Source organism: Hyaena hyaena, unplaced genomic scaffold (genome assembly GCF_003009895.1).
Source record: "Hyaena hyaena isolate Hyena2069 unplaced genomic scaffold, ASM300989v1 scaffold_18, whole genome shotgun sequence".
NCBI classification, from domain to species: domain Eukaryota; kingdom Metazoa; phylum Chordata; class Mammalia; order Carnivora; family Hyaenidae; genus Hyaena; species Hyaena hyaena.
In genome coordinates this window covers 6,944,028-6,966,146 of record NW_024080649.1, presented here as the reverse complement: position 1 = coordinate 6,966,146, position 22,119 = coordinate 6,944,028, and the positions used below count along the sequence as shown (strand labels likewise).

Here is a 22,119-nt window from a genome sequence, read left to right as displayed (position 1 = left end):
CAGCGAGATGGATGTGGCAGAGGATGTCAGCCTCATCCTTCTCAGTGCCTCCCGGCCACCCTCCCAGGCTCCATCAGGCTGTCCCAAGGTAGCTGCCCGCAGGAACAGAGTGGAGGTATTCAAAGGCACAGGTCCTGATCCAGGACCTGGCCCCTCCCGCCCCTGCCCCTGGGCTGGGATCTGGGCTGGGAAAGGGTGGGGGTGCCAGGGCTGCACAGGGTGGAGGAAGCCAGGCGGAGGCAGGGGTGTTAATTACAGTACAACTTTATTAATACTGGAATCTTCACAGTGCATTTGTTACTTGTAGCAGTGACTATTTAAATCAAGGGGAGGGTCGGTGGGGAGGGGGCAGGGAGAGGAGGATAATTTATCCAGAACGGACAGAAAGAAAAGAAACAAAATGGTTCAGATGGGGAGTGGGGGTGGGGGTGGAGGAAAGAAAGGGTGAGTAGGAACCAGGAAGGGAGACTTGGGTGGGGAAATAAATTAAAAAAAGGAACAAGTTAACAACAGCACCAGAAAAGTTACTTCAGTCAAAAGACGCTTTTGAAAAGAATATTTCTCTGTACAAAATGGAGGAAAAAAAAAAAAACCAGAAACAAACAAAAAAAACAAACGTAAAGAAGTCCCCCAAACCAAAGTTTGTGATATGGGATGGTTGGCTCGGATCCCAAGGGGGTGGGCCTAAGAGGTGGTCACTAAATGGGAGAGAGGTGGTCAAGGGGATGGAGGAGTTATGTACAGCCCTGGGGTGGCTTGGAGGAGAGGGGGCACGGTCTGGGAGGGTGGCTGTGCTATGCCCACCCCCTCCTTGGGCCTCCCAAGCCACCCTCCCCACCCCACCACTCCTTACCCTGCTCACATCCCACATCCTGCATCTTACTCCCTCAGCCCACTTGGGTAAACCCCTCCCTGGGGCTTCCCAAACTGGCCACCTGCTCTCCCGGCCTCTTCAGGCCCTCCCTTGCCTGGACTCTCTCTCCAGGTGCCCACACCTGGGCTCTCGGGTTGGCCTGAGCATTCAGCGAGGCTGTTCTCAGACCTAGCGACTTACAGATACCATTCTCTGTCTCCCTTTGGGGAACCTGGGGAGCTCCATCCACTCAGGGGCATCCTTGGTTCCCCAGAGCTGCCCAGCCGCCTTGCTTGGACCCCAGTTCCCTGCAAAAGAACTGCCAGGAGCTCGAGCCTGGCGCTGAGACTCAGACCCCACCAACCCCATCCCACCCCGACCAGGAAAAGCCTGCTCTCCTGACCGTGGGAGGCCCCTGCCCTGTGGTCCCACTGCCCTCTGAGCCTGGTCGCGCTCTCCGCTGGCCTGCGAGACAACAGGAAGCCCTCCGCTCGCCCCAGACGCACCTGCTTCTACCTGCTTAGATTTGGCGCACCTCGGTACGTGCAGGGGAGGGCACCCCCACCCCGCGCCCACCACCAGCACGGGCTGGACTCCGGGTGGAAGGGAGGGGCACTGCACCGGGATGGCATCTCCTCTGGGAACAGAGAGTCAAAGCCAATGTCCCCGGACCGCCCCTGCCCCCATCCAAGCAGATGGGCTGGAGGCCCCACCCGGGCCCTCTCCAACCTTATTTTGGCTTTGCTCCAAAATCTGGAGGAAAAAACAGCTGCCCCCTGGCGTTGGGGAAGCTACTTGGGCCCTCCTTCTGCCATGGGCCTGCCAGGCCACTGCGAGGACCCCTGTCCCTCAGGCACTCTCGGACACCCTGTACCGTCCACCCTGTCCCCACACACAGTCCTTGTCCAGTCAGCTCTATTTTATTATTATATTCATAAAATAACCCCCCACACCCTGTGTAGCTCCAGCCCCTACCCCCAAAGGTGGCCGAAACCATGACCAAAGTGCCACCAGACTTAAAAGTCTCAACGTGTCCAGATGAGGACCACACATCTGACCCTCAGGCCGTGGGACGCCTTCCCTGCTGCCCTGGCCCTCTACCCTGGCCGCACCGCCCAGAGGAGGGCAAGCTAGGACAGTAAGTCACCTCAGGGCCCACAGCGTCCTCCGGGCAGGTCCCCAAGACTCAACTTGGGGCCCTGGGCCCCTGGGGCTCCCTCCTCCCCCGCAGGCTGGGCTTCCCAACTTCAGTGTGCTCCCCCACTGCCGCTCTCTGGAGCTTTTCAGTCAAATCTAACACCAGAGCCGACTGGGCACCCGGCCCCTCCACAGCCAGCCCGCCTCCCTGATTGAGAGGAGCCTGGGGCAGGTGCAGAGAAGGGAGAAGGAAGGAGAGGGGCCTGGGCGAGGGCAGTGCGGGCCAGCATTCAGGAGAGGCCCCAGGCACCGCCGACCGAGGGGAGAAGCGGGGTCAGGTCGGCTAAGCTGTGGCACTGCAGCCCAGGCCACAGCTCTCGGAGATGTGGAAAAGGCAGGGCCTGTGGAAGAGGAAGAGGAGGGGCAGAGCGGGTGAGAAACGTATAAAACAGGCTCCGCATCCAGTTCAAGGCCTGCAGGCTCGGAGCTGGCGAGCTCTGTTAAAGAAGTCCCTTCCTGTTTAAATGTGGAAATCCAACATGAGTGTCTCTTTCCATCAAGTGGCTTTTCCTCGCATGACTTAAAAAAACGAAAAACCAAAAGCTTGCCTGGCTCTGCTCTTCCCCCACTGTTGCCTTTGCTCTGAGCAGCTGCTGTTCACCAGCGGGGCCACCTGCCTCTCGGGGGGCCAGAGGGCGGGGGGGCTGCGACCATCACAAGATGCGGGGCGCCGACCTGTCGTTGGTGACGGTCCTGCGGAGCCGCACCCCCCGCCGGATGGCCACCAGCATGTCTTCGGCTGGCGGGTCGCCGGAGGTGGCTGGGGGCGGGCTGGGCGTCTCCTCAGCAGGGGTGGCGGTCAGGGCCGTTGGGAAGGGGAACTGGCCCTCGCCCAGCGCATGGGCGCCTGCCACCAGCTCCCCGAGCTTCTCCACCAGGCTGTGACGGTTGGCGGCCAGCTGCTGCTGCTCGTCGTCATCCGCCAGCCCGGGGTAGCTGGCTGCCTCGGGGGCTGGGCTGGCCCAGGCGGTGTTGGGCAGGCTCAACCTCTTCGGGGAGGCTTTGGCCAGGTCCGGCGCCAGGGGTGAGGCAGCCTCGTCGCTGTAGAAGACGCACTCCTCGCTGCCTGCCCGCGTGGGCCCCGCATAGCCGGGGGAGTCGGGCACCGTGGGCGTCTTCACAGGGACGATGGGCGGCCGGATGGGGATGGGGCCGGCGCTGGAGAGCGCGCGGCGCACGGCGGGCTTGGTGGAGGGCGTGCGGCGGATGGTGGCCACGCCGGGGGGCGCGCCTGAGGCGCTGGGCAGCCCCGCAGTGGAGGCCGGGCGCTTGGTCTGGATCAGGCGGCGGTAGTTCTGGGCGATGTTGCTATTGCGGGGGATGGTGGATGACTTGTCGAACTCGGCCGGGCCCTCGCCATCCGCGTCTCCGTTCACCGAGTAGCAGTCGTAGTCGGAGCCTGGGGGCACGGGATGCCGTGGGCTGGGGCCTGGGACTGGGAAGGCCCGCTGTCCCAGCCCCAGCCCTGGGGCCTACCTTGGGAGGGGATGGTATCCTCAGAGCAGGACGGTGTGGTGGTCTGCGTGCTGTAGCCACTGGAATACTGCAGCGAGTCCCGGCTGCTCTTCTGATGCTCCAGGCTCAGGCCGCGGGTCAGGACCATGGCCAGGTCACTGGCCGCAGGGGAAACCTCCTCACCGTGCTGGGGGTGGTAAGACTGCAGGCTGAGGCCTGGATCCCCACGGCCCCCCCTTGGGTTGGACTCCAGGTGGCTCCAGCCAGGTGGACAGAGCTGGCCCTGAGACCAGCTGCTGGGCCTCCGGGCACTGACCTGGGAGTGAAGGGGGACCCTGGCTAGGCTGCCAGGAGAGCTGGTGCCTACCTTGGCTGCGATCGTGGCAGGGGACATGCGGGGTCTTGGTGCCTCCTCTCCACTGGGGCCCAGGGTGCCCCCGCTGGCCAGGCCTGGCTCTGTGTCCCGGGGGTGGTCCACTCGGTCTTTCCTCCTCTGCAGGCTGGTGCCTGAGGCCTGCTCATGGGGGCCTGCTTTGGCCCAGTCCTGCAGGATGTGGCAGATGGGTCAGGGGACCCTTGGCCCTGCCATCCACGGCTGAGGGTCCTCTCGCTATAGTGGAGATACAGGGTTTTCAAGCCCATATGGGGTCTCAGGCTCAAGATCATGGTCATGATCAAGACCGTGGAGGGCGCCATGACCCCTCGGTCCCGCAGGGCCTACGGGGAGGATGCCATACCCAGGAGGGAAAGAGGTGTGTTGGGAGTGGCTGCAGGTATGCCCAGGCAGTTTTTCCTGCAGGGAGCAGGCACTGAGCACAGCTTCCTCTGGGAGACCCCAGACCCTCCCTGCCTCCCACTGCAGGCGGGAAACACTGACCGAGGTGGGCGAGCTGCACTCGCTAACAGACTGGCAGGTCTCCGAGGCCTCCGAGGATGCAGAGCTGGAGGACTTCTGCCATGCGGAGGCGGGCAGGTGTGCCGACGGGGAGGGGAAGCCAGGAGGAGAGGAGAGAACACGCCTGGTCATGGCGCCGGCGCGCAGCGGGCCATTCCAGTTCAGCGCCCCGCCCCACCACCCCTACTACCGTCTGCAGCGCGTGTGCACACTGTGGGCACTGGGCCAGCCCGAGAACCAGACAGAGGTTTTGAGAATGAACAACAGGACTTGTGGCTACTGATGGCCTGGATGTGGTGGGCAAGGGAAAGAGGGGCACTAGGGAGGGTAGCGGGGTTGATGCTGTTCCTCTTGTCTCAGAGGGGCAGGCCGGGGGGAAGTAGGGAGTCCAGAGTTTGATCCTGCACAGGCAGAGCTGAGCTGCCGGTTAGGCATCTACTGACAGATGCAATGTCAGCAACTGCATTTACAAGTTGGGAGACATGAGACAGAGTAAGGTCACCTTGGCAGTGAGGGCAGGGAGAGAAAAGGTTCAAGGATCTCAGGGGCACACACATTTAGTGGCTGGCAAGAAGAGGAGGGTCCAGCGAAGGAGCGTAACAAGGAACTGGTGGAGACGTGAGAAGGAAACCATAAGCAGACAGGGTCACGGAATTCAGAAGGACCTGCCATGGGGCGGAAGGATGGCCTGCAGTGCCAAGGCTGCTATCCATGGAGATCCTGAGGACTATTTCATAGACTGGAGGGGGTGGAAGTCCACTTTTGAGTGGACCAAGTGTACACAGGAGCCTCGTGCTTTGGCAAGTCAGGGGCTGTAGGTGCCCTGGGAAGCCCCCGACTGAAAAGAAAACACAAGAATGAAGGGGCGCCTGTGGGGCTCAGTTGGTTAAGGATCTGACTTCGGTTCAGGTCATGACCTTGTGGGTTTGTGCCCCGTCGAAGTGCAGAGCCTACTTGGGACTCTCTCTCTGCTTCTCTCTCTTTCAAAACAAATTAATAAATAAACTTAAAAAAAATGAAGACAAAAGCAGCCAGGGCAGGCACAGGACCATGAGGGCTCCTGGGAGCACATGCCCAGTGCAGCACAGTGACTGGGACACTGGACAAGGGGCCAGGTGGAGAGCTCACCCTGTGATGACCCGAACTGAGCCAGGGTATTTGGAAGGGGTCTGTTATTACAGCACCTCTGCCCTGTCAAATTCTCCAAATTATCCTTAACTTAGATACCAGGATATTTTAGTTTGTGATGAACCAAGATCACCAAAATAAAAGGAAACAAGCATCATAGGTGAGGATTCAGACGAGACAAGAAACAAATTTGGATGTGTATTGATGTAATTATTAAAGCAAACAAAAACCAATGAAAAAAGCATTTGGAACACTCGGAAGAAAATTTAGTGCTAATTCATGAACAAACACACAAACTAGGAATAGACAAGAGCTTCCTTAGTCTGATAAAGCATATCTTCAAAAATACCAATGCATTTCCCTCGGAGGATGGGAAAAAGATGGTGCAGAGCCTGCCTGAGGTTCTCTCTCTCCCTCGCTCTCTGCCCCTCCCCCACTCAAGCTCTCTCAAAATAAACAAACAAAAAAAGGATGCCTACCATCCCCATTTCTGTTAGCACTGGAAGTCCTAGCAGGGCATTAAGGTAAGATAAAGTAGTAAAGAGCAAAAGGGTTGGAAAGGAAGAAAATAGTGGTCATTATTTGTAAAAGACATGACTGTTGTATAGGTAGACTATTCAAAAGAATTTATAATGATCAGACCTGATAAGTGATTTGAATACAACTTAATAAAATCAATTTACCAAAAAAAAATCAAATGTCTAACTATCAGTAGCCAATAAACAAAATACACCCTGCAAAGCCAATATAATTGAAAATAGCATCAATAAATATCAAATACCCAAGGATAAAAATACAATGACAGATGCGCAAGATCTTTATGTGCCGACTACAAAACATTACTGAGAGTAGGAAAAGCCAAAATAAATGGACAGACGTGTGCAATCCCAGCCAGAACCCCAGGAGGTGTTGTTACTGTTTTTCTGATGCAAACTGACAAGCTGATATTAAGGAATAGAAGGAATTGCAAAGGGCCAACGGATAGTGAAGAATAACAAAGCTGGAGGAGTTCTGACAGATACCAAAAATTTTTATAAAGTTAATAAAATAATGAAGACTGGTATGGTACTGGCAAAAGAGCACAATTCAACCAGCAGAACAGAATACAAACTTCCTTGGAGCCCCTCATTGGCTCAGTTAAGCCTCCAACTTCAGCTCAGGTCATGACCTCACAGTTTGTGAGTTCGAGCCCCACATAAGGCTTGCTGCTGTCAGCACAGAGCTCACTTTGGATCCTCTATCCTCCGAATACAAACTTCCAGAACAACTACAGGTATACAGATAACAGCTGATTTATGGAAAGCAACACTGCAGCAGGGGAAACGATGGCCTGTTCAATAAATAGCTAATTAGAAATCTATATGGAAAAAATGACCCTTAACTCATATGTACCCCCCCTCCCCCGCCATCAATTCCTGATGAGTTGCAGATCTAAAAGAAAAAGGCTTTTAGAGGAAAATGTCTTTATGACCTTAGAGTACACAAACATATCTCAAGATACAAAAAGCACTAATAATTAAAAAAAAATGAATACCTCACACATATTGGACATCCATTAAAATTAAAGAGTTTCAAGTCATTAAAAGACTCCATTAAGAGTAAAAAGGGAACACAGACTCAGAAAATCCCAGATGAAGGAGTGGAAGTTGTATCCCTAAGACATAAGGAGTTCTAAGACCAATAAGGAAAAAACAACTTAGTAGAAAAATGGGCAAAAATCTGAATAGGTCCTTCATAAAAGAGCAGAGCCAAGTGGCCTTCAGAAAAGGTGTTCAACCTCATTCCTTATTAGGGAAGTACGATTACAAACACAAAGTGCTACCACCATACACCCCCTAGAAGGCTTAAATGAAAAAGATGCAAAATATCAAGGGCTGGTGAGGATGAGGAACAGCAATAAACCATTGCTATGGTTTCCTTGCCAGAAACGTATGACCTCCATCTAATTATGCGAAGACACAGGACACACCTGAACTGAGAGACGTTCTATAAAACACCTGACTGGTATTCTTAAAGAGTATCAAAGTCATGACAGAAGAAGGGCTATAGAGGTGCTACAGACTGAAGAAGCCCAAAGAGATACAACTACTAGATGCGACAGAGTCCTGCACTGGATCCTGGACCAGAAAAGGGAGTTTAGTGAGAAAACTGGCAAAATCTGTAAAGACAATAGGTTAGTTAATAGTACTGTGCCAGGGTTCATTCCTGGTTTGGTAGCCACATAAGGGGTTAACATTAGGGGGGTTTGGGAGGAGTAGGTGGGAACTCTGTACCCTTTTTACAACTTTTCTATAAGACTGAAATTATTTTAAAATAAAAACTTAGAAAAAAGCCTTAGTGGAGAGGTTAAAAAGCTGTAACCTAGAGGTGGAAAGTAAATCGGAAGACAGACCTGAATAAATGATCCCGAACAGCGTACAGAGACGCAGGGAGAAGGAAAATGTGAGAATTGAGAGAAGGCTGTGCAAGAGGATAAAGGAGAAGGTCCGGCAACACACTGAATTGGAATCTCAGAAGGAGAGAACAGAGCGAAAGTAGGAATACAGAAATCATGGCTGAAAATTTCCAGAACACATGAAAGACATGAATACGAAGATACAGGAACACAAACATATCAAGTGAGACTAAATAAAAACGCATCTGCAACTAGGCACAAACCTAAGAGCAAAGATCTCAAAAGTGACCAGGGAGCAAAATCAGCTCACGGGCAAAGGTGCAACAATCTGACGGCAGACCTCTCAATAGACAACGGAAGCCAGAACACAGTGGAAAAATACCTTCCAAGTGGTGGAGACAGAATAACTGTCATCTCAGAACTGTGTCCCTGGAAACACTTTGAAGATCAAGAGGACAAAAGGAAGCATGTTTACAGATTAAAAAAGAGAGAGAATTTACTTCTACAGATCTATTCTAAAAGAACTTCTAAAGGATGTGCTATATACTTCACAAAGAAGGAAGGGTTGAGGTACAAGAACAAATGATGCACAAAGAAATGTGTAAACATGGGTAAAACTAGACAAATACTGTATGTACAAAATAGTAACATTACGAAAATAAGTGTCAGGGGGTGCCTGGCTGGCTCAGTTGGAGCGTGAGACTCTTGATCTCAGGGTTGTAAGTTTGAGCCCCACATTGGGTGTACAGATTACTTAAAATCTTGAGGAGGGAGAGGAGGAGGAGGAGAAAAATGTCATTTGTGAGTGTTATAAAAAAGTAGAGAATAATATATATTTAGCTTTTAAGTTAGGAGACCCCACTGGTGCCTGCAGTTAAAAAATTTATTAAAGTCCTTGAATTATTCAGGAGTTGGGCCTGTATAAGAATGCACGGTAAAATTTCAAGATACCCTGTAAAAGAAATACAATATAACTTACAATTTAGTAGAGGGGAACAAATGAGAAAAAGAAAAATGACAAGGGAAGAGACAAAAGAGACACAGAAAAAGTAGAACAAGTAAAAAAGAGAAAAGACAGGAATCCAAATATGTCAATAATCACAATAAATTTAAGTGGACTACAAATGCCAATCAAAAGATAGAGATTGTCAGACTGGAAAAAAGAAAATATAGGCATCTGTTGTTTTCAAGAGACTCACCTAAAACATAAGGATATAGTGAGTTCAAAAGTAAAGAAATGGGAGGGGTGCCTCGATGGCTCAGCTGGGTAAGCCTCTAACTCTTTGTTTTTGACTTGGGTCCTGATCTCACGATTCCTGGAATACAACCCCATACTGGGCTCTGCACAGATGGCATGGAGCCTGCTTGGGATTCTTTCCCTCTCTCTCTCTCTCTGCCCCTCCCCTGCTCTCTCTCTTGCAAAATAAAAAAATAAACATTAAAAAAATAAAAGTAAAGAGATGGGAAATGGTAATATAAATCTTGAACAGAATAAAGCAGAGATAGCTGTAGTAATATCTAACAAAACGGGCTTTTAGAAAGCATTATAAGGAACAGAGGATCATCATGTGAGAAGATTCAATTCACTACGAAGAGTTACTATTTTAAGCTTGTCTGCACCTAATAAAACAGTCTCAAAATATATACAGCAAACATGGATGAACAATATGGGAGAAATGAACAAACCTAAACATTTTCAGTTATAAACCGGCGAAGCTGACAGGAGTGAATGAGAAAGGAGGTAGAACTGGTCAGTGCAGACAACTCTTTCAAGAAGTTTTCTTGTGAGGGAGACAAGGTGGCTGGAGGAGAATATGGAAGGAAGGGAGGGCTTTTAAGATGCGTGATACTAGGGGCGCCTGACCAGCTCAGTCAGTTAAGCGTCTGACTTTGGCTCCGGTCCTGATCTCGGGGTTCACAAGTTTGAGCCCTGCATTGGGCTCTGTGCTGACAGCTGAGAGCCTGGAGCCTGCTTTGGATTCTGTGTCTCCCTGTCTGCCCCTCCCTGCTTGTCCTCTGTCTGTCTCCCTCTTTCTCAAAAATAAAACATTAAAAGAGATGTGTGATACTAGAGCTCATTTGTGTACTGATGGGAATGACCAGGAAGGGAGAGAGAATGGAAGTATAATGGGGACATCTCTGAGCAAAAAACCCAGCAGAACATAAAATGGTGAGCCCAAATGGAGGCACTAGCCTTGATGGGGAGGAATATCAGATTGGATCGAAATGCAGTCACTCCTGCTACCGTGAGGACAGGGCCCTGGGCAGGTGGCCTGACCTCCCTTTGTTTTCTACTGTGGCCTGTCTGCCCATCTCAGTGAGGCTGCAGGATCTGAGCCTGCATCTGAGGAGATTCGTGGGCCATCTCTGGGTTCAGAGTAAGTTGGCCCAAGTGCACAGAAGCAGGACGAAGTCCTGGGGCTCCTGGGGTGCCTCCTAGGGCCGGCCACCCCATCACAGTAAGCCTACGCAGGGGGAGGGTCACAAGTGATCGGAGCTGCGAAGCTGCCTCCTTGACGCCCCATGGCTAGAAGAAGGCGGTAGGTAAGGAATCAGGAAACGGGGAAGTAGTGGGGCCACAAAGCCCCCTGCTGACATGGCTGTGGCAGATGCTGACTGCCCTAAGACCTTCCCCACCTCTCCTGAGCCAGGTCGGTCCCCAGTGAGGTGGTCCTGGGGACCTCCAGGCCAGTCTCAAGAGCTATAGGCTCTGCAGACACCCTCTCACCTGGCTGGTGATGTCTGAAGGCATGGGTGAGGGGGGCTTGGAGTAGGTGGCATCCTGGGAGACGAAGCCAGAGTCGTGGGAGGAGACGCTGGAGAGGCGGGCGGCGGCGGTGGCTGGCTGTGCCAGGCTGCGGTAGCGACAGGTGGAACTGGGTGAGTATGTTTGGGCACCCCCAGGCCATGGGGCTCCGCCACCCTTGGCACTGCTACTGCTGCTGGGGGCACTGGGGGAGTGAGGGAGGGGGTACAGCAGCCAGACAGGGAGACACAAAGGTGTATGTGGAGGGGAAGGTGACAGACGAGGGTGGAGGAGAGAGGTGAGGGGCAAAGGAAGGAAAGACAATGTCAGACTGTAAGTCCATAGACTCAGGTGCCACAGAAGAGCTGGATTCTGGGACAAGGCAGGGCCCAGGCAGGGCCCAGCACCCAAGAGCTGGCCTAGGGCCTGCCCCCAGAGCACCCCAGGGCCAACCAGTCTCTTTGCCTCCTAGTCTGCCATTAAGAACAGCAGACTTGAGGTTGGTGATGGAGAAACTGAGTCACTAAGCATCAAACCTCGTCCCAGTTAGGCTAGAACCTGGCACAAGTCTGATCAATTCTGGACTGCCTCGTCAAGGCATGTGATGATGGTGTGTGTGGGTTCTGGACCCACCACTGTCCTCACTTCCTTCACCCCCTTGAGGGTATCCAGCCCTCCGTAGCTCACATCCTCTGTGCAACCATTTCACTCTGGGGCAGTGTTCCTGGTAGTGAAGGTTGCCTTCTTTCTGCACATGACCCCGAAGCTGCTCAGCCCGCACCCTTGGTCACGGGTGTCCTCTGCAATCAACCCTCCCTGCTGAGAAGGCCACCCACCTGGGGCCCAGCAAAGCCGGGCCCACCTCCCTCTACACGAGCTGCTGATTGCTGTGCCTGGTTTGCCTCCCATGCCCAGGGGCTCAGCCAGAGGTGGTTCTGGGGAAGGGGAGCCTGGCACAGAGTGGCCTCCCCCCCCGACCCGCCAGGCCAAGAACACTGTGTGTTCACTGCCCTCACACCTGCGGAACCTTGAATCTTAAACGTCTCCTCCAAATCCTGCCCTGGGGCCAGCCCTGGAGTCCATCCCTGATCCTGAACCTGCACAGTGACTGAGCCAGATCGAGGGGGCCAGCACGGGTATGGGTTACAGCCAGCCAGCAGCCAGGTTAGAGTGTCCCTTTCCTTGTGGCCTCAGCACACCTTCCCAGAAGCCTCTGTGCCCCTCCCCGGTCTTAGATTCTTATTATCATCCTCCCACCCCTACTGACTCTGCTGTGCTCGGCAGAGGCCAGTAGTGAAATGCTGGGACTCTGTGCCTCAGTTTCCCCTTCTGTGAAATGGAGACACCACCATACCAGATATGGTAGTGTTAGGATTCAATGAAGAAAATGCATAAAGCATTTAGCATGGCAACTGGCACAGAGTTATTGCTCCATGGCCCCCTGCTTCCTGCTGGCACATGCCTGTACCAGCAGTGGTCTCAGACGGGGGTATGTTTGTCCTCTACGCTCGCAAATCCCTCGACGACGCAGTTGTGTGAATTGTGAGGCCCTGAAGCAACTCCTGATGCAGCTTTGCTGGGAGCTTACCCATTCCCTCCTGGGGTGTCCCTGCCCCTCTCTGCCCCCCGTCAGCCCTGCACTGACCTGCACATGCTGGACTTCCGTGAGCCGGAGCCGCTGGGCGATGATGGGGGGGTCTGGTAAGACCAGCTATAGTCTGAGCCCTTCAGGTCTTTGATTACCTGGACAGGGACATGGATGCAGGTCACTGGAGGCAGCCCAGCCCGTTTTCTGGAGGACCCCCAGAGGGCTGGTAGGGCCAGAGGCCCCCCCACCCTCTTCCCTATGGAGACCAAGCCCCAGCAGGAGACCCCGCAGGGGAGTCTGAAAGCAGGGCCTCCAGATGGCAGGGTGGGCAGACATCAAGGGAGACTCTGCCCTCTCTGCTTCTCAGGGATGCCATTCCCGGGCAGGGGGCAGGGGACATGGGAGAACCAGGTGTCCCCAGGATTCAGAGTGGCAGAGGAGCCAAGAGAGTGACCATGAGGGGCACCATGGGGTTTAAGTCCTGGCTCTACCGTGCCCCTTGGGCAAGTTCCTTGAACCTCACTGAGCCGGTTTTCTCCTGTGAGGTGCCCCCAATCGTTCCTGTCCTGCAGCACCACTGGGGTGACTCAATGAGATGTGCGTGGAAAGTGCTCGGCAGAGTGCTGGGCACACAGCGAGCGCTCAGTGAGAGCAACACCACGGGCCTGTCGGGTGGCACTGACCCTGGTGCAGTGGGAGCACAGTTGGGAGCGGAGCAGGGTGGCCCGCGTGGGCAGGTGTGCCCGTTTGAGTGCCTGGGAAGGTACCGGGTCCTGGGTGTGGAGGGAGGCAGGCGTCACCAGGTCTGGCTTGCTCAGGTGGAGCCTGTGGGCAGACACAGGGCCAGACCCCACGGGACTCCCACTCATCCGCTCTCAGACTGAGGCTCCCACTGGGTCCTGGGCATGCCATTCCTCACGTGGGCAGGTGCTCCCGGACATCCCACAGTGCATGTTAGGACATGTCTGATTCTCTGTCCCCTTTTTTCCTTTACTGCCCCCAACTAATGGCAGCCCATCCCCTCCCCATGTCCCCTAGCCCCAGGGCTGGCCGCACCTGCTCGCTGGCGGGGGGCAGCTTGTGGGGCTCCGCAGTCAGCACCACCAGGTCGTCGATGATGCCTTGCAGGTGGGTGATCTCTCCCAGCATGGTCAGCTCGCCATTCTGAGGAAGCAGCTGGTCAGACCCACTGGCCCTGCCCCTGGCCCCCACCATGGAGGAATGAACCTCCCTGGCCTCCTCTCTCACCTAGTGCTGCTTGGGCCTGATGGAGCCTGGGCCTGGACACCCGGGGGCTGGGGTGACTGTATGCCCAGGCCAAACTAGTGCATCATGAGCTATGAGCCGTGTCTTTGGGCTATGATCATGTGGCTCTGAGGGCACCCAGCCAGGCATCATGGAGAACTGGCTTTTCTCAGGGATCAAGTGGTCAACCCCAGGCACAGACCAACCTGCTGGGGCCTCCAAGTCAACCCTAAAGACTCCCACCAATGGCTCCCAAATCTTGCCTCTTGGGATTTCCTTAGCTTCCTGGAGACCCTTCAGCTAGCCCCACTGTGGGGATGCTCAGACACCTCTATGACTCTGAGGGACCCACCACCACAGGCTGCAGGAAAGTGATGAAGGTACAGAAACGGCCACGCTCCTCGATCAAGGCCCGGCGCACCGCCTGCTTCTCTGTCTCCTCCAGCAGCAGGTACATGTCATTGACGTCCTGCAGGGCACTGTCCAGCTGGGGCTGCAGATCTCCTTTCCCTGGAGGGGTTGGGAGGAGAGGCCGTGCTGGGGACGCCAGCCCGGCTCGCTGTGTACATGCCTCAGGCCCCATGGTGGTGTTCCTGGCCATGGGGCTGGGCACTGCCATGGGGGCCAGGGGACCTGGGAAGGCAACTGGGACTCAGGCTTGTGCCGGGGGTGGTCCCAGGGCAGGCAGAGTGGACAGACAGACACACACACAGCAAAGACACCAAAGCTGCAAAGCCACCCAGGACCGGGAGTGGGCACAGCTCAGGTGAGCCCAGTGGAGGCCTCCACAGCTGAGACTTCCACCCCCAGCATAGCCTTACTGCCCCTGGGATGGCAAGCCCTCACCTCACCTCACCTCACCTCACAGGGAGAGGTAGAAGCAGGACAAAGTAGAGCCGGGGGGCTCAGCTGTAAATCAGGCCACTGAAGGGGGGGGTGGTGGTGGTGTGTGTGTGTGTGTGTGTGTGTGTGTGTGTGTGTGGCAGGTCAGGGGAGCTAGGGGCTGGGCCCCGGGGGAATGGAAGGGGTCATCTCAGTGTGGGCTCCCACTCAGCCCAGGGAGCGATGCACAAGGACGGCAACGGCAACACAAAGAAGCAGCAAGAGAGAGAGAGAGAGGCGAGAGGATGATGTAGAGATGGCGAGTCAGGAAGTGAGAAGGCAACAGGTGACTGGGGGGCGGGCCTGGGGGGAGTGGGGCAGCCAGGGCCTGTGCCCCCCACCCCACCCGGCCCAACCCCTCTTGGCCTGGCAGACTGACCCAGCAGTGGCCTGGGACTCATCCCTGGACAGGAGCCCTCAGGGCCCCAGGGGGACTGTGTCCCAGGCCCCTCCCTCGATGGACCGACCGCCTTCCTCGCTCCTCCTTGGCCTGGAGAGACTCCTTCCAATGGCCCTGAGCTGGGGGAGACAGACAAATGGGACAAGGACGGGAGGAGCGGCTGGAGGGATGGACATTTGACTTACCAAGTAGCTCTACAGGAAGGATGTGGGAGGAGGAGAGGAGGAGAGACAGAGAAAGAAAGAATGTGTGAAAGACAGCCAGATGGATAGAGCCGCTCCTGGGGCAGGGGTGCGGGATGCCTGGGCCTCCTGGGCCTCCTGCTGCCTCCCTGAGAGGGGAAGGCCTGGGCCAGGTCTGGGGTGCAGGGAGGCTCCCTCTGTCCCACCCAGCAGGTTGGAGGGTCCTGTGTCCGGGATAGGGCCCCTCCAGCCAATATGACACCCTGGGGCACCCCATAGGGTGTGGGAGTACACTGAGTGGGGCCCCGCGGGGCATCCTTGGGCCACCGTGGGCTCTACCTTTGCGCGCTTTCTTCTGCAGCTTCAGCGTGTCTGAAGACTTTTTCTTGATCTCGTGCCGGGCTCGTTTGTACTCTGTGCAGGGGGTGAGAGAGGAATGCTGTGACGGGGGGCCTCTGCACAATGGGAACAGGAAGCTCAGCTGGAGCCCAGGGCCCACCTTTTGCGTGGTCCTTGTCCAGCTGATTGGCAGACTTCTTCCAGTCCTCGATGCGCTCCTGCAGCGGGTTGATGAGGCTCTCCAGCAGCGCGCTGTGGGTGGGGTGTGAGGATCAGAGCCACCAGGGGAGGGTCTCACTGCATACCCACGCCCGGCCACCCGTAGCACCCACTCACTTGGTGAACTGCCGCAGCTTGGTCTCGATGCTGCGGTGGCGCATGCACATGCGCGTGAGCGCTGAGCCGATGTCCCGTGTGGCCCCTGGCGAGGCAAGCACGCAGTGTGGGAAGGAGCCCGATGGGGCTTATGCAGTCCCAGCCTCGGCCACGAGGTGGCGCGCCGGCCCGCGAAGGCCGCGCTCGCAGCCCGCGCCCCGCCCCCAGCACTGCGCGATCCCGCGACGCGATCCCGCGATCCACGTGGGGCATTTGATCTGTCCTCAGTATTTGCCGAGACTCTCCTCTCTGCGGGGGCAAGGCCCTGCCCATCCTGACGGTGCCCGCCTGCTGCAGCTGCGGGTGTTCTGGTGGTCAGGCCAGCGCCGAAAGCCCTCCAGCCCTACCAGGAATCCCCTTCAGGTGCCCAGAGGCAGGCATGAGAGTGCAAGGGCCCACGACCTTATTTCTCACCACCTGAAAGTGAGAACTACTTGCACTAGAAGGCAGGGGAGACACCAAAGCCAACGGGGAATGCTTGCCTGCCCCTGCGTGCTCTCAGACGCGCAGATGAGAGGGTGAGAAGCCATAATCAGACTCACTGTTACAGGAGGCTGGGCGACAGTGGCTGAGGGGTCGAGCTGGCCCCCATAGCAAGAACAGAATCCCCAGCCCCATAACGTCCCATCACCGTTCACCCACTCCTGCTTGTATACCACTAGTGATAAGAGGCTCACTCTCTCCACAACCAGCCTACTCTGTTAGGAAACCGAATTTAAGGTCCCAACTCCGGGCTGGGTGTCCTCTCCCTCACTCATACTCCACTCAGCCTTTCCCAACCTGGGGCAAGCTCAACCTCCAGCCACGCCCCCTCCCCACCTCGAGTGTTGGTGGCCATGTCGGCCACTTTCTGGAAGGCATCCAAGAAGGCCACAGCAGCCAGCACAGTGGTCCTGGGGAGATGGACAATGGGACGGTCTGTGGGTGAGGTGTCCTCTCCCCTGCCCGTCCCCTCCCCAGCTGGGGCGCCCTCGGCAGCCTCACCTCAGCTGGGAATGCAGCTTCGTGGCCTTGGAGTTGAAGTCCTCCCAGATGGGGTAGGAGCTCTGCCGGGGAGACGGGAGGGGAAATGAGATGCCATGGAGGTTACAAAGGCTATACCTGGGATGGGCTCCCCACATGCTTCCATCCAGACTTGGCCGTTTCTCAGAGTGGCCCCGGCCCCATGGAGAGGGAGGCTCCTGGGCCGTCTGGGACGACAGAAGACCAGGTTCAGAACCATGGGACATGAGGAAGGCCTGGCCCCGGGAACAGGTGCTTTAGGTCATTCCTCCCTCGCTGGCAGGAAGTCTCGCCTACAGTGGCCACTGTTTTCGGCCCACATCCTCCCTCAGGGGAGACAGAAACAAATGGCAGGTCCTGTACCCTCTGGGCTCCCCTGGGTTCTGGCAAGGATTCTGGGCTTAGCAGCAGGAGGGGTACCGTGCCCCTCTGGACACAGGTGGGGGTAGTCCACATGACACAGGAGCAGGGCTCAGGCAAGCCAGGTCTCAATTGGGACCTTTGGGGGTTCCCACCCTGTGCCCCAGAAGCTGCTGCTGGCTGGGCCACCCATCCATCCCAGGCCAGCAGCAGTGATTCCCAGGTCCGGGGAGGCCATGACTGCTGCAGGGCCCAGCCAGCCTGCCCGGGACAGCCAGGCCCCAGGCTGAATGGGGCCTTGTGTGGCCAACAGAGCCACCTTTCTCCACCCCCGGCTCCCCTCCCCTCCTGGGGACACAGTGTGGCCTTTATCCCAGCCTGGCCCAAAGCTCTGAGTTGGGAGGGGGTTTCCCAGTAGGGAGGCTGGACTCTTGGCGACCAAGTTGTCCAGTCTGATCAAGGGGCTTTTCTGGCTAATGTGCCCTCCCATGGCTGCCGGGTCCTGGAGAGACCTCAGCTGTGGCCTCAGCGCCTTGTGGAGGTCTTGATGCTTGAAGGGGAGCCCAAGGCCAGCAAAGCCCCAGCCCCAAAGGACTTCTAACCTTCCCTTCCATGTAGGATGAGGTGCTGAGGAAACAAGGAAGGCAGAGACCCCAGCCCTGAAGGCTTCAGAAGGCGGCTCTGCCAGACTGGAACCCAGGGGCAGGTTCGAGATGGCTTCTCCAGCTGAGGACAGCCCACAGGGGTGGAAAGGAAACAGGGCAGCTTCTGACAACCTTAGAGATTCCCTCCCTTCTCAGCCCAGCCAGTGCCCAGGGAAAGCAAATATTTGAGAAGTTCACACAGGCTGGAACGGGACAGGGGAGGCTGTGGGTGGGCTGTCTCCATGTGGGCACAGTTCAGGGTAAAGCAGCCTGGTAGGTTGCCCCTGGCAATCCCACAGAGCTGACCCTCACCTTGGCACCCTCAGGAATCTTCTAAAAGGTGGCACCCTGACACCACCTTGGCACCCCAGCCCTGAATCTTTGCTAAGACCTCCAGGGAGAGGAGACAATGCTGAGGGGGCAGGGGTCCCGACCCCCAGGAAACCACCTCAGCTCCTCAGCAGCCTCGGAGCACAAGGGACTGGGGGAAGCTGGGGACAGGCAAGTTCCTACCCAATTAAAGTCCGTAGGCTGCGGCCCATCACCTCAGCCTCCAGCCAGTCAGGCTCACTGCATCCCAGACCTTCACACCCTCAGCTCTCCCAGCGGGGAGGGGACAAGACAGGGCACTGGGGGCGGGGTGGGGGGGCAGGCCCAGCTCCTCCTCAGCGGAGGGACCTGAGCACCTTGGTCTCTAAGGACCAGAGCAGCCAGTGTCCCTGGGGAGGGTCCTCAGTCTTCACCTGGGCCCATGCCCTCACCCTGGCCATGCCTTGGCTGTCAGGCTCTAAGACGCTAGGTTACTATCACTAGTGACAGTGACTGCTACTGCTAGTCAAGCGGCTGTGGTAAGCTGGGCACTGTGCGAAGTCCTTTTCATTGTGTGGTTGCACTGGATCCTTAAGACAGCCTGTGAAATAAATATGACTATCGTCCCCACTCTATAGGTCAGGAAGCTGAGGCTCAGAAGATTAACTAACTGATTTGCTAAAGGCCACCAAGTGGGAGGGGCAAGATCCGATCCCACATCGGACTAGTCACTACACCTACTTTCCGGGGTTCAGAGAGAGGGGCACCTGGGCAGCAAGAGTGGGAGGTGATGGGAACTGCAGAGACGGGAGAACCCCCCGCCCCCGCCCCCAGTGCAGTGGGATGTGTTGGAGGGGAGAGGTCACATGCTCGTCACTGGAGGTGCTCAATGGACTGGGCCAGACTGACGTGGAGACTGCAGGACTCCCGGCCCTCGGAGACTGTCTCTGATCTGGTGGCGGTTGTAGTCCTGATGTGGGCTGTGTGGGTGAGCGACCCCGGGGCCAAGGCCCCTCTCTGAGCCTCAGTTTCCTCACCTGTCAAATTGGGAGAGTATCTGCACCTATGTCACTGGGTCAGTGTGGAGACTTGAGGAGGCAGGGAAAGGGGAGCACTTAGCACAGCACCCAGCGTACAGTAAGCACTTGGTTAATGCTGGCTAAAAAAGAGAGGATGCATGACCCCTGCCTCTCTGAGAGAAGCCCCTCCCACCCAGCAGGGCCGATGTCTGGGCCACACTCCCCACTCTTGAGAGGACGGAGTTTATGGCCCCATTTTCTGGATGAGTCAGTGCTGAGTAGAGGCCCACTTCCCTCTGTGGGAGGCATTTCACCCGCCCAGTCCTGCCATCTTGGGCAAGCCCCTGCCCCTCTCTGGGCTTCGGTGGGCCGCCTGGCACCCAGTGGGCATCAGAGAGGAGTTAAATGAGGCATGGAAGGCAGGGGACACTCCTGAGGGCCCCTCTCCAACCCTGAGCTGGTGTCCTTCTCCGGCCCTCAGGCTCCAGGTGCAGCTCAGGGAGGCCTCCCTCACCTGAGGGCACCTATGCTGCCAACCCCAGCCAGAGCCTGCGTTTCCAGGGCGGCTGTTCTGGGGCTCATGGACGTGCTTCGGACCAGCCCCGGGGGCAAGCGCAGTCGCCTCAAGCCAGCAGCCTTCCTCTGTGGAAGCCCTGCTGCTTCTGTGGCTCAGATCACCGAGGGAGACGGCCAGAAACTGTCCCCCCACCCCTGCGATCCAGGTGATGGACCTCCAGGTGGCCCAGTCCCCTGCTCTGTCCCTGGCTTGAACACACACATGTGTCATAGGGAGGGGAGTTTCGGTCCTTGGCATCACCCCACGTGAAACCTTTCCCAGTTTGCCTCCACACGTCAGAAAATCCTGCCTGAAATCTGCTATAATCTGGGCCCGTTTCCTTGTGCCTGATCCCAAAGTTCCTTGCAAATTGCCTGGAGAGGGAGGGAGAGTCCTGCCCCTCTTCTCTGAGCTGAGAAGCTGCTGCTCTCTGCAGTGTTAGTGGAGAGGCTGCGAGCGGGAGGAGGGTGCAGGAAGGTCCCATTCTCTGCCAGCCCTGGGAGTAGCTGGGGGGAGGGTAGTCTGGGCTGCCTGGTCCCAGGAAGGGATCCCAGTGCCAGGCCTGTGACGTCCACAGGACAGGAGGGTCGGCTGAGGGCAGGACTTCTGAGGGCTGGCATAGGGGCTCAGAGGTGGAGTTGCAAAGAACGGAGGTCTCAGGGGAGCACCTTATGGTGGGGGGCGGGGGATGCCCATATGCTGCCAGCCCTGGAGTCCTAGGTGGGGATGGCCTCAGGCCTCTTCCGGGGGCTGGGGCTGCTCCCCTGGCAGCACTGGGAGCTTCTGGTGGAAGGGCCCTACTGGGCACCGTGGGGTTAGCTGTACCGGTGTGTGGTGTCTCCTTCTGGGCCTGTGATGTCACCGTGGGATGCTATGTTGTGTAATTGTGAGTGTGTGATAGGCTTCGAGGGTGGGGGCTCTTAGGAGTTCTTGTGAAAAGCCCAGTACTCTCCCCTGTCCCACAATCCTGCCTCAGAGGAGAAGGGTACTAACGTTGTTCCTGGCCCCCATCCCGTCACAGGAGCTCGAACCCCTCTCTGCCTAGTCAGCCCAGGCCAGCCCTGCCAAACCCTGGCCTGTCTGGGGAGAGGATCTCCCTTGCTCCACGGATCGAGAGAGAGGGGTGAGGTCAGAGAGAGTCGGACAGTCTCCTTAATGACCTTGAGCCATTCCCACGCCTCAGTTTCCCCACCTAGTGAGCCAATGGTGGGCCAAGAGTTGGTGGGCCAAGAGTTGGTGGCTGGCTCCTGTCTGGTCTTGGCCAATCAAAGGGGGTGGTGGGGATTGGGGCCCAAGGTCTGGGATGTTAGTAGGCTCCCCCTTGGGTTGCTCCAGAAACCACAAACCTCTTCCTTTCTCCCCCCAAGGTGAGGACGGAGGCCTTGGGGAGGGGATCTGTCAGCCTGGAGACCTTGGAGTTCTGCAGGTTCCTAGGGCCTGGTGCAGGGGATCTGGGTAGGGGGTGGGGGTGGCGGTCGCAGGGTCGAGCGCAGAGGCCGAGGCCGGTGGGGAAGGAGTTAATGGTTCTCCGCTTTATTATTTTTCCTTGCTTTGGCGGTGACAGCATTGTCTCGGCTCCAGGGCCGTCGGGGGCGGGGGTGGCGGAGCTGGGGAGAGTGAACAGTGGTGGTAGGGGGTGGAGGCCAGCGAGACCCCGGACCCATTAAATTTAGGGCCTTAGAGTCGACCTCGGAGCTAAACCCCATTCATGATTTGGGGGTCGAGGGCGCAGAGAGCCCGCGTGTGCGCAGGCTCCGGTTGGGACCCGGGCGACCTCAGGCACAGACCCGGGGCGCCGCATGGGCACCCCGACACACAAACACCCACACCCCCTCAGACGGGCGCCTCGAGACCCAGGCGCACAGTAGACTCAGGCCGGACACGTTCAGACAAGGACACACATCGCGGCGCGATGCCCGAATGCCCGCCGCCACTCGTCCCCAGAGGGGACCTGCATCTGCACCCGCACGCCCGCAGGGCGGCCAGCCCCGCCGCACCCCGTTACCTTCATGTCGTTGACGATGGCCTGGAAGAGCCCGCCCAGGGCGCCGCACTCCTTCTCCGCAGTCTCCATGCTCTGGCCGGGCCGGGCGGCAGCGACGAAGCCGAGCGCGGGCAGGGGTGCAGGGCGCCGGCAGCCAAGGGAGCCGGGCGCGGCGGGCGCTCGCCCCGAGGCCGGGCCGGGCCTCCGCCTCCGGGCGGCGCTCAGCGGCCGGCCGCGCGGCGCTCCGGGGTGGCGGGCCGCGGCGGGGCGGCGCGGGCCATGGCGGCGCGGGGGGCGCGGCGCGGGCAGCTGGCGGCGCGGCCTCGGCGCGGGGACTGGAGCGGCGGCGGTAATCCGAGCCGCCGCGGCTCGGGCGTCACGTGGGTGCGGCGGAGGGAGGACCGCGGCGGGCGGGGGGGTGGGGCGGCGGCGGGAGGGGGCTGTGGGAAAGGGCGGCCCGGCGCAGGCCCATTCAGCGCCGGAGCCCGGCTTTGAAATCGGAGCCCGGGCGCAGCCAGACTGGCCGGGCGAGCGGGGCCCGCGGGCGCAGGCGCCACCGCGGGCC

General features: G+C 57.5%; 1 protein-coding gene across 4 annotated transcripts; it reads right to left on the bottom strand.

Annotated features, from left to right (window-relative positions):
* Positions 1–246: 246 nt before the first annotated feature.
* Positions 247–21,755, bottom strand: MTSS2 (MTSS I-BAR domain containing 2). Of its 4 annotated transcripts, none has more exons than XM_039223225.1 (15): positions 21,576–21,755; positions 16,665–16,726; positions 16,500–16,573; positions 15,642–15,726; positions 15,466–15,557; positions 15,306–15,380; positions 14,970–14,978; positions 13,855–14,012; positions 13,314–13,421; positions 12,315–12,412; positions 10,652–10,778; positions 4,383–4,457; positions 3,873–4,049; positions 3,527–3,692; positions 247–3,449 (listed from the first exon to the last, which is right to left on the bottom strand). In XM_039223225.1, the coding sequence occupies exons 1-15, from the start codon at positions 21,642–21,644 to the stop codon at positions 2,704–2,706; spliced, it is 2,121 nt and encodes a 706-aa protein (XP_039079156.1). In that variant the 5' UTR covers positions 21,645–21,755; the 3' UTR covers positions 247–2,703. The 4 variants fall into 4 exon arrangements, with proteins under 4 accessions (XP_039079156.1, XP_039079150.1, XP_039079151.1 ...); XM_039223219.1 differs by having other exon boundaries at positions 10,652–10,874; positions 21,576–21,754; XM_039223220.1 differs by lacking the exon at positions 14,970–14,978 and having other exon boundaries at positions 10,652–10,874; positions 21,576–21,754.
* Between the last annotated feature and the right edge of the window lie 364 nt (positions 21,756–22,119).